Genomic DNA, 11,364 nt, shown 5'->3' with positions numbered 1-11,364 from the left:
CTACTTTCAAGTTCCCGGATTACAAATGGCGGCGACTTTGAAGTCGCCTGTGAAGAGTATTTTATCATATAAAGCTTAAGCTTTCAATGTCTGAAGCTGTTTTTCTTTCAAGTTTATCCGATTTTCTTTAAACAAAGGACAGCTTTGAAATGAAAACCCTGCACACAATTTTTCGAACTTCTTTCTAAACGCGCCACGGCTTCCTGTTAGTAAACCGAGAACCGCATCGTAATTGTATAGTTGTTGGTGCATGTCACTTACCGTCATTCAGCCGAGGCTGGATGTAGAGTAGCGGAATCTGCCGACATTTGCCGAGTAATGTTACTAGTTTAGTTTAAAAAATCTAAAATTTGCCGAGATTATTTATTGAGAATTAAAGAGGAACCTAAATAAAATTCACAACTTTTTAATGCAAATTTAACTTTTTCCCTGAGATTTGGTGGCAATGATTTTAAAGCTAACAGGGGCGACTTTGCTGCTGATGGACGTATTGAGGAGACGGTCAAACCGACTCCAGTGCCCCCACCCACACTGCGCCTATGTTTCATCTGTATCTGTCAATGTTCACATTAGTCGCTTTTTCTTAAGATCTGCAGTTTTCTTTCTTTAGATTACCCCATTTGCTGTTTAGTACTCTACAAACGCCAGTTAGTAACCAGACAAATTAGGTGGAAGTGAACGTTAAACTAGACGTCAAAAATTCCCTAGCATTTGTCAGACTGTCGATGAACACCATTTATATATTTTTTCTCAAATTAAAGAAATAAATGTATAAAATGAAGTCGAAATGAATGTAATCTAACAAACAACGTTTCGGACACACGCCATTCTTTAAACATACATTATGCAAGAGCTAAATCTACCTATTGCTGGTCTTTCTTTAGGCCTGAAATGTTATAGAAATTATTAATTAGACATTAATCAACTTATCCACGCCATAATCAACCCTCGATGGCATCGCTGGCCTGCGATATTTACTGGATTATGATCCCATTTGCTGCTCGACTTCCATTTATAATTTAATCATGAAATGGATGATCGAGACTTTATTTTTTATCGTACATACGTTAGTTTTCAATCGCTTAATTTTCGGTTCATAGTGGAACAATCTGACTGAAATTCTCAGCTAATTGCCTTTACATTATCTAGTTTGTTTTTAACTATTATAGTCAGAACTGCCAGCTCTTTATCGTATTTTCCATAATGTATCTTTATTGATTTAGTACGTCCAGGTAGTGATCCAAAATATTCCATCAGTCCATTTGTTAGGCTTTTGTTTACGGTACCAAAAGAATTGCTTATTAACGAAACGTTGTATTACATTGTATTCATTCACTCATCTTGTTAGTAGTGTAGGCCAAGTGCCTAGTTGTTCGGATTGCACTACAAAACGAGGTCCCGTACCATGTGCACGTACAAGAACCCTTGACAGTCGGAATTTGACGGGCAAAATTTCCACTATATCACACTGCTTGTCTTGGTTATCCCGGTTGTTACAGGAAAGTAAGACGTTATATCCCATTTCATTTCACATGCTTTCTGATATTATCTTATATTTCCTCTAAAGTATTTATCAGTGTGTTTAAAATGCTTGCATATTATATATAACAACACGTGTCACTATGAACGTGTAGAATCTTAAATGAAATTCGTATTCTAGTCGATATAGCACCGTTCAAAATAGATTCGGAGCTCAAAATTAATTTTATTCAATAATATATGCTGTTTTCCAAAACTTATATGCTGTTTTCTATGCTGTTTTCCAAAACTTATATGCTGTTTTCCAAAACTTATATGCTGTTTTCCAAAACTTATATGCTGTTTTCCAAACACCAATCCTACTGTTCCATTGTTTATCACAATCTGTTTATAGAAATTGTATTTCCAGATTTTCCACAGAATAATCACATTGTGTGGTATTTTATTATAGCGTGGTTGTTTATTATTTTAACAACGTGTCTTGTATTTTATTATAGCGTGGTTGTTTATTATTTTAACAACGTGTTTTGTATGTTATTATAGCGTGGGTGTTTATTATTTTAACAACGTGGTCGTTTATTATTTGAACAATGTATCTTGTATTTTATTATAGCATGGATGTTTATTATTTTAACAACGTGGTTGTTTATTATTTTAACAATGTATCTTGTATTTTATTATAGGATATGTTTCCGGGTTACAACACAGCCAATCGTTACTACGAAGGTAAATGAAATAAAGCCAATACAAAATATAAAGTAAAACCACAATACGCTTAAATACTTGCCAGGAACACTTATTGTATTCAAATATGGCGCCCAGAACCCCGTACAAAATTCCAACCTTCGGCCACTCCTATTTCAATTCCTACGTGATCTTTAACTTAGTATTCTACCCACCCCAATTACTACTTGATCTTTAACTTAGTATTCTACCCACCCCAATTACTACTTGATCTTTAACTTAGTATTCTACCCACCCCAATTCCTACTTGATCTTTAACTTAGTATTCTACCCACCCCAATTCCTACTTGATCTTTAACTTAGTATTCTACCCACCCCAATTCCTACTTGATCTTTAACTTAGTATTCTACCCACCCCAATTCCTACTTGATCTTTAACTTAGTATTCTACCCACCCCAATTCCTACTTGATCTTTAACTTAGTATTCTACCAACCCCAATTACTACTTGATCTTTAACTTAGTATTCTACCCACCCCAATTCCTACGTGATCTTTAACTTAGTATTCTACCCACCCCAATTACTACTTGATCTTTAACTTAGTATTCTACCCACCCCAATTACTACATGATCTTTAACTTAGTATTCTACCCACCCCAATTACTACATGATCTTTAACTTAGTATTCTACCCACCCCAATTACTACATGATCTTTAACTTAGTATTCTACCCACCCCAATTCCTACTTGATCTTTAACTTAGTATTCTACCCACCCCAATTACTACATGATTTTTAATAAAGGTACAACCGCACTCCCAAATCCTGCTGATTTTTAAAGCGGAAATTGCAAATTTTCAAGTTATATTTTTAAAATGTATTAAAATAAAGCCTTAAAATAGATGGTATCCATAAACAGTCCTACCTTGTTAAATAAAGCCTTAAAATAGATGGTATCCATAAACAGTCCTACCTTGTTAAAGAATAATTCTATTAATCCTATAATTCGCTATTGCCAGCTGAGAAATTGGCAAAAATATCATTTTTAACTTCAAATTACAACGTTGGAAAATGGCTGCCCCATGTTGTCAATAGCAAAACAGGGGAGGTAATTGTGTTATTATTTCCTGTGTCATAGATTTTTAAGGGTGGAAATAATGCCCATGATCGTATAATAGTGATTTGATAACCTATTGAGCAAAAGACATAGAAATAATTATATTTTGACTTTCTTATAAAATTTGAAATTCTCGCTTTAACCTAAGATGCCATACCACCCACAAGTCCTACTTGAATTTTAACCAAGGTACCCCAAGTCCTACTTGATCTTTAACCTAAGCACCCACCCATCCTCATATCCTACTTGATCTTTAACCTAAGGTCATACCCCAAGTCCTACTTGATCTTAAACCTAAGGTCATACCTACTTGATCTTTAACCTAAGGTCATACCCCAAGTCCTACTTGATCTTTAACCTAAGGTCATACCCCAAGTCCTACTTGATCTTTAACCTAAGGTCCCACCCCAGGTCCTACTTGATCTTTAACCTAAGGCCCCACCCATCTTCATATCCTACTTGATCTTTAACTTAATGTCCCACACCCAAGTCCTAATTGATCTTTAACCAAAGGCCCCACGCCATCCTCAAATTATATTGTCATTTTGGAAGATCTAGATGGTTTTAAAGACGTGTATTTTAGATAAGTTCTGACGTTGTTTTAGTCACAGGTCCCAGGTTGGTTGATTTTTCCTCCCAATGTGAAAGTGAATATGCCAGTCCCGATATCACATAGTGTGTGTTGAATGGAAGTTAAACCCCATTGTCTCTATCTCGCTCTCTATCAACAGGTGAGCTGGGTGATTTGGATGGAGATGGTATGGGTGAAAATGAGGTTGAGCTGACGTTTTCACAGTCAAGTGAAGGTGAGTATTTTATACAGTGTACAAGCGGCAAAAGGCCCTCATTCTATACTGAATAAAAACATGGTAATGCACGGACTTTTTCTATTTTTTTTTTTGTTTTCTCTTATCTAGTGACAGTCATTTATAGCTCGTTACTTCAGTCATTTATATAGAAGGATAACGCTTGTTCAGCATTTTTTGCGTCACTTCTGTTTCTTCAAATCTTAGCTAAGCATCTATCTTTGCAATGATCTCTGTGTTAAAATTATAATTGGACGTGTTTTTAAAATCAGTTTTATCACATATGTGATAATGCCTGACACTAATAATGTCGTTTAACCTATCGTGCGATAGCTGCGTTCGTTCTTAAATGTAATGATCAATACTCATCTCGATTCCGACTTATTTGGACATAGAGTACATGACAGAGATAAAATACATATTGACCATGTCCTTATCAAATTGAAATGGCCACGCTTAATTGATGTCGGTCACTAGATTTTATGAGTTGATTGGTTTTGTGAGATTAGAATCTGTATTAATGGAAAATGTTACGTTTATAGATAAAGTTAGTATTGCTATATAACTGATTTTGATTTCCAATTAAACTAAATTAAGTAAACAAGCCAACTTGAGCTTAACCTGCGGAAGCAATGTAATTGTGTAGAGTTTGCTGCTTCTCTATTAACACTAATAACATTATACCAGATAGGTTATTGGACCGAAATAAAAGGTTTAGCTCCTTAGAACAAAAAGTTGTCATGCCATTCACTTTTTAATTGCATACATATAAACATACAATGATCAGGTATTTATACTAGCTTTTCTGTTTCTACAGGGAGAAGAAGGTCTGTTCGATTTAACAATGATGATAACATTATACCAAACAGAGCTGGTGGTAACAGCAGTGGTCTGTTGGCTCCAGGTACACACGGATCTCTTAAACCGGTGTCGGAACACGTCCTCACCCCAGTACCATCGCCTCTGCCGCCAGAGTTTTTTCGAAAAGATTCAGCGACTATTGAACCGGTACGACAAGATGTCAGTGCAGTGGAAACGCTTCTTCTTCGACTTTTGGACGATCTGAATAATGCTCGCCTATCTCGTGAAGACCTTGAAATGCTAGCCACCTATTGCTTCGGGATTCTTAAAGATCACGACGAGGATGATACTGGGGAGTTGGAGGGTTTTGAAATACAAAAGGATCTGAAGAAAACATCTTCCTGTCGTGTCGCAAATGAGCTTATCCAGTTTACTTTGCATAAATTATTGAAGGATATAAAGAGTGGGGCCATCCAAGATGGAGATCTGACAGCCATAACCAAGTCTCTGGTTAGTCAGCGCCAGCAGAGATCAGGAAATCCCCTGGATGACGACATTTACGATCATGTTATGGATACTCTTGAAAGAGTTGGCGTAGAGTTGGGTGGAAAGGAAGACAGTGTGAATGATAATCTCGGTGCAGATGACTTTATCTCCGATACTTTATGTCAAGTTGTAGACGATATTAAGAGCAAGAAATTATCAGAAGCGGATTTGATTAAAATTGGATCAAACGCGATAGCAGCAAGCAAAGATGAATCAACGGGTATCCGTGCGTCGGAGTTCAAACCGTCGTTAGTGAAACTTCTCCAAGATCTGAATGAAAAGAAACTGAAAGTAGACAGCACATTGTCTGCTATTATTTCATCTTATTACATAGTTAGCAAACTCAATAGAGAAGCGATTAAAGACTTTGTGAAGGAAATATACCCTAAGCTTGTTCTTGGATTAAATCAAGTGAATGATGCCAACTTAAAGACCAAGTTAACAACGTTAGCTGCTGATATAGAAGGTGATAAGTTGGCCGAGTTAGAAGTACAGGAAGTTGGAAAGGTAATACTGGATGCCGGGAAGAAATATCTGGCTCAAAGACAGACAACTAATGAAACAAAATCTTCTCCAAGTAAAGATGCCCCAATAGGTTTTAAGGATTTGACATCCGGGATAAGAAAAAACGTAAACAAAATTGATTTCAGGAAGGTTGTTTTTAAAGCGTTAGCGGAATATTTCGTCAGTAGCGAGAAACCGAGAAGTAATTCCAAGAGCGGCTATAGATCGATACATATGCCAGCATCATCTCAATCTAAACTAGCTGTTAATATCATTCTAACAACCATGGATAGGATTACTAGGGACGTCTACACCAACCAAATCCCAACAGTTATTTTAACTTCCATAGCAACATTCTTGTTTCATCTGGCCAAAAAACACCCAACAATTCATGATCTGGATCAACAATTTCCAGAAACGAAACCTATGGACGTCTTAGAACACATGTTACATCAGAGCAAACAGAATAAAATTACTTACAGGGATACAAAGAGAATCTTCGCATCTATTTTTCACAGTTACGTCGATCCGATAGTTGATGACAAGGTACCAGAATTTCAAGAAATAGACCATAAAAATACGCTATTGATCGGTGAATTGATTGACGAAACCATCAATCATATTGTCAGAACAGTGGCTATAGAAATAAAAGAGAAGCTTCCAGGAGAGCAGATTGCTGTAATAGAAATCGAAGATTTGGTGCGAGAGGAGCTTCATGGTTTGGGGGATTCCTCTGGACGTTCACCAGAAATAAAGCATATCGAAGGCGACCTGAATGAACTTGTGATGGAGTGCTTAAGCAAAGCTGCCTGTGACATCGCTAACTATGTGGAAGGTGTTGATTCAGAAGCTTCATTTGCAAGTTGTACTAAGATAGACGAAGCTTGTTTTAGTAGTCGTGTGGTGGACTTCATACTGTCAGTCATAGACCATTTAATTAAAAACTTTAAGAACGGTGATATTACGTCCGCGTCAGTTTGTGAATTTCTGACATATGTCTTAAAAACAAGTCATGTCGGGATGACTGATGATCATTTAAACGAACGATTGAATCTGTTGAAAACTGATATAGAACAGAGAAGGGACGATTCATCTTTTTTCTCGTCAGTAGCAGTTCTTTTCTCACAACTGACTTTAAATCCGCGTTCCACGTCACCAGAACTTTGTATCCTCAGTAAAATTCTGTCCTCAATTGACGCCAACGTGCTGCTCGAGTTTGTTCAAGCTGCCATGTTGTCCGTGCTCACATACATTAACGAGGCACCACGTGAACAGCTGGAGTTACCAATAGACGACGAGAACTCACTATTCAGAGTCGAATCTTTTATCCTAGTGAGGCGGGTCATTAGTTATGTCATCAATAAGATCACAGACGATGTCAAATCACAAGCAATGAAAACATCGGGAAGTAAAAGTTTGTTCAAAAGATCGTCCTTTAAGAAGGTAGACAACGCACCCGAGCATGACATGAAGCTTCGGGAATGCGTTTTAGATAAGCTAAATGAAACTATCATAAACCTAAAGTCAGAATTAGGAGTCGATGACGGGAACATTGATCAACACAAATTAAGTCCTATGACATCCATCGATAACAATATCCTGATCCAAATGGAGAAGATAACACAGATGATTAAATGCCGAGCAGCTGGAGGACCCTGTGCTACATCAACTAAAGATGACTTATTTGCCATAGCTGATGTGATGAAAGAAGTTACTGAGGATATGACGGAAGCCCTTGGGAATGTTTCCAATCTCAATCTGGCAACAAATATTTTCTTGACGGATCTTACTTCAGATAATGTGGAGCAGCTAGTCCTTCAAACGATCCATGATGCACTTACTAGTATGCAAGCCGAGGATGTCGCACACCTTGATAAAACGATGAGTCTTTCAATCGTTTCGTCCAAAAGCTCACACTTGCTGGTGGAGATGTTTACAGAAGTGCTTTCACGAACTGTTGACAATGTCAAACAGAACAGAATAGGCCGAGAAAATCTTACTGCATTAGCGGAAGACCTCGCGGAAAAAGTCGGTCCATGTCCGAAAAGCTCGTTTGATTCAATGGACGAAACAATGTTAACTGACTTTGTTGTAGAATGTTTGTCCGAGTTTAAAGAACGGGTAGAAGCTGGGAAACTGGATAAAAATGTAATGGAGGAAGTCACACGTAGAATGGCTTTAATGCACATAGATAAATCAAAGAGTAGTTCGTCTTTGTGTTCAGTATCTTCGATGACCGTCGACATAATGGTTACGAATGTTTTGTCGTCAATAATAACAGAAACAGGCAAAGCTCAAGCACTGACTCAGGTAGAACACATGGCAATTCCTTCCGGTAAAAGTCTCAATGAAGCGGAATCCTTGAATGAAGTGATCTTAAAACCCATAGTAGGCACCAAACCCTTAAACGTAGGCGAAGATTTGATTTCGCCAGCACTTTCCGCCATAACGATGAAAACGAGAGCTAGTCACCATAATCCACCAGAAACGGAACCTCGCCAATCATACAGAAGTCTTATCTGTCCAGACATTCGTGATAAAACAGCCAAGGGAGCCATCACAGCGATTGTAGGTAGTGATAAAATGGGAAGCGGCGCTGTAGTGAATCTGAATGAATTAGAAGAACTCAGCGGAGAAGAAACTTGTGCTTCAGATACTGAATCACAGACTTTTATTATAACTGAATTAACAGGTTCCCAGGCGTCTGCGGGTCCGGCTGCAGGCAAGTCGTCTAAGACGCATAAATCCGCGGAGGCAGTCACCAAAACAAGCAGCTCAGACGCCAAACCTAAATCGTCGACCACCGGCAAATCTTCAACTACAGTGAAATCAAAGTCCAAAACATCGTCTTCAAGCGTCACCAGCAAACACAGAAAAAGTCAGACGACACACAAAGAAAGTATGGAAGAGCTTGTCCATGTGCACGATGTCCTGACAGACCCCAAGTCTACAGAATCCCAGAGTCAAGTTGGAGCAACTCAAGTAAAATCAGTATGTGGGTCACATCGGTCTGCCATTGTTGTAAGAGAACAGGAGGAGAACGTTGATTCACGGTAAAAGTCTTTAAGGTATGTTCGACTTTTATGATAAAATACTTTAAGATGAACTATGTAAAAGCTAAATCGTCTTCTTGCAGGCCCGCTTTCATTAGCCCAGTCGGAGCAGAACAGTAGGACGTTAAACCCCATTTCATTTCCTTTTATTTCCTATTGCAGGTTTTTCACTTGGCTTCAAATGTTATATAAATTATTATACACTAATTAACTAAGTCTATAATCAACTCTCTAGACCATCAGGTGGTCGAGATTTAAATGGATTTAATCATCCGCGCGATTTAAAAATGTAACGATGCAATAGACAATCGAGGCTACAACAATGAACGACAGTCATTGTTTCGCTCAGAAACTTTTGTCATTCCCAACTCCTTGGCGATAATGTGCTCAATCCTCTCATGAGAGATGCCTACAACACTGGCAATATGTCCAGTGGCCGATCGTTGAAAAACCGTCACCATGTCATGTTTTTTTTAATGGTTGCTGTTGATGGCCTTCCAGGTCGAGTGTCCACTTAAAGGCTTTCTCTGCCACGCGTAAATTCCACAGCCCACTTCTTTACTGTGGAAAAGGAAGGGACATCCTCCCCTTAAGTGGATTCCATGTCGGCATGCATCTGTATTGGGGTTAGTCATTTCAGTTGCAGATACTTGATGACTGCCCTATAGACAGTTTTGTCCATTTCTGGTGATTTCAATGGGTAGGTTCACAAGATGATCTGGTACGAAGACAATAATAACACCACAGTTGCAGTTCTTCTTATGTCTATGTCAATGATTCATTCAATGATTGTATTTGTTGTTCCACCCCTATTGATCTACCCTTTTCAGGCTTATGACGTATCAGCCAGCCGCCGTAACAGGCGCTAAGGGAATGGAGCGCCATTGGATTAGAGTTTCTGCGCCTCCACGCAAATGCAAATATGCATCACGTGGCTTCTAATACAGAAGAATAATAAGATAACCGCTGTGCCTGTTCATTTTGTTAAGAACGTCCTAGTGTTCTGCTTCGACTGGGCAGCGGCAAGATGGCCTACTCTTATATCGAATTCCAACTGCCAAGGGATCTTTTACGTGCACGCTAATGTATACACGGAACCTCGATTTTTCTTTCCATCCGAACGACTAGACCACGTCGGGAAATCCCGATGAACTTTTTCGGCCAATGCAGGGACTTAACCACCGTGACTCCCATTTTGTTCAGAACAGTAGGATGTTAAAACACTTGTATGTTAACTTTGTAATCTAATTATGACTTATTTATATTTTAGGATTTTGACCCGGACGAAGATACTGATTGCTTATACTGATGTTATTTTGATACTGGTACAGCTATAAAGGTTTCTGTCTGTTAATCTGGCTAATTGAAGCATTATATATATCTTGCCAACAAAACATGTTCGATAAACACCTCACTGTTTCAATTAATTATCACTAATAACGAGTGCATCTTACCCATAACCATGAAATTCCAAAAAACACATTATATTCAAATATATATGCTAATTATTTCCTATTTAAGCCAATATTATATCGTTCACTATTATTATATGTATATTTTTCTCTATAAAGTCTCATCTTAAAATAATAAGTTAATACGACTGGATAATTTTGTTTATAAATAATATTATTGTCATGGAGTTAAGTCTCGATCAGTAGCACGAGTTTTACAATAGGTAGCTACCGCTACTAGGCTGGAAGATTAATAATTCCATTTTTATAAATAAAATAAATCATTATCCAGGGGCGGATCCAGGATTTTTTCAGAAAGGGGAGGGAGGACGTGATTCCCCCACTTGGAAGTGCGAATCCCGGCCCTCGGTTTCGGAGTAAATTACGACAGGTATCACTACCATGTTTAAGTATTTTTGTTCTCCTTTCCCGCAAATTGTTCACCATCGCAAAAAATAGTGTGTGTGGGGAGGGGGGGGGGGCGTGCGCCTGTTATCCTCCAGTTTTTAAAGACTCTAGTAGTACGTTATTTTTACCATGTACAATGTCTCATCTACTCATTTTATTATTATCCACCCACTGAATAAATGTGATGCGCAATGCTAGGTTTCCACTGTCGTGCGATGCGTTACGTTACGATAAGATTGTCCCTATGGAGGAGAACGCTAGACCGGAGACGCTCCGGCACATTTTAACACATATTATGACGTCATAATATGTGGATTGTGGGTAAGGGTTAGGACCATCAGATGTTGTCAAAGTTTCGAGATGTAAACAGGGCTAGCGCTAACCCTAACCCTGGACCAATCCTAACTCTTACCCCTAACTCACGCTATTGAGTCCACGATCTGGTACGTGCAGATACGTTCGGATACGTTTCGATACGATCAACGCGAGTGCTACGACTGACCTCAATATATGATA

General features: G+C 38.4%; 1 protein-coding gene across 1 annotated transcript; it reads left to right on the top strand.

Moving 5' to 3' along the window:
- The first annotated feature begins 4,025 nt into the window (after nucleotides 1-4,025).
- LOC126825500 (uncharacterized) lies at nucleotides 4,026-10,924 on the top strand. Its single transcript, XM_050555130.2, has 3 exons — nucleotides 4,026-4,085; nucleotides 4,903-9,004; nucleotides 10,260-10,924. Exons 1-2 carry the CDS (start codon nucleotides 4,040-4,042, stop codon nucleotides 8,991-8,993), a joined length of 4,137 nt encoding a protein of 1,378 aa, XP_050411087.1. The 5' UTR covers nucleotides 4,026-4,039; the 3' UTR covers nucleotides 8,994-9,004; nucleotides 10,260-10,924.
- The last annotated feature ends 440 nt before the right edge of the window (nucleotides 10,925-11,364 follow it).

Source organism: Patella vulgata, chromosome 6 (assembly GCF_932274485.2).
Source record: "Patella vulgata chromosome 6, xgPatVulg1.2, whole genome shotgun sequence".
NCBI classification, from domain to species: Eukaryota; Metazoa; Mollusca; class Gastropoda; family Patellidae; genus Patella; species Patella vulgata.
The sequence above is the reverse complement of the archived record's forward strand: the minus strand, read 5'-3'. Positions and strand labels throughout refer to the sequence as shown.

Bases quoted from the DNA above. Each gene is read 5' to 3' on its own strand.
- LOC126825500 (XM_050555130.2), top strand. From the start codon at position 4,040: ATGGGTGAAAATGAGGTTGAGCTGACGTTTTCACAGTCAAGTGAAG. The intron at 4,086-4,902 runs GTGAGTATTTTA...CTGTTTCTACAG, and splicing joins GTTTTCACAGTCAAGTGAAG to GGAGAAGAAGGTCTGTTCGA.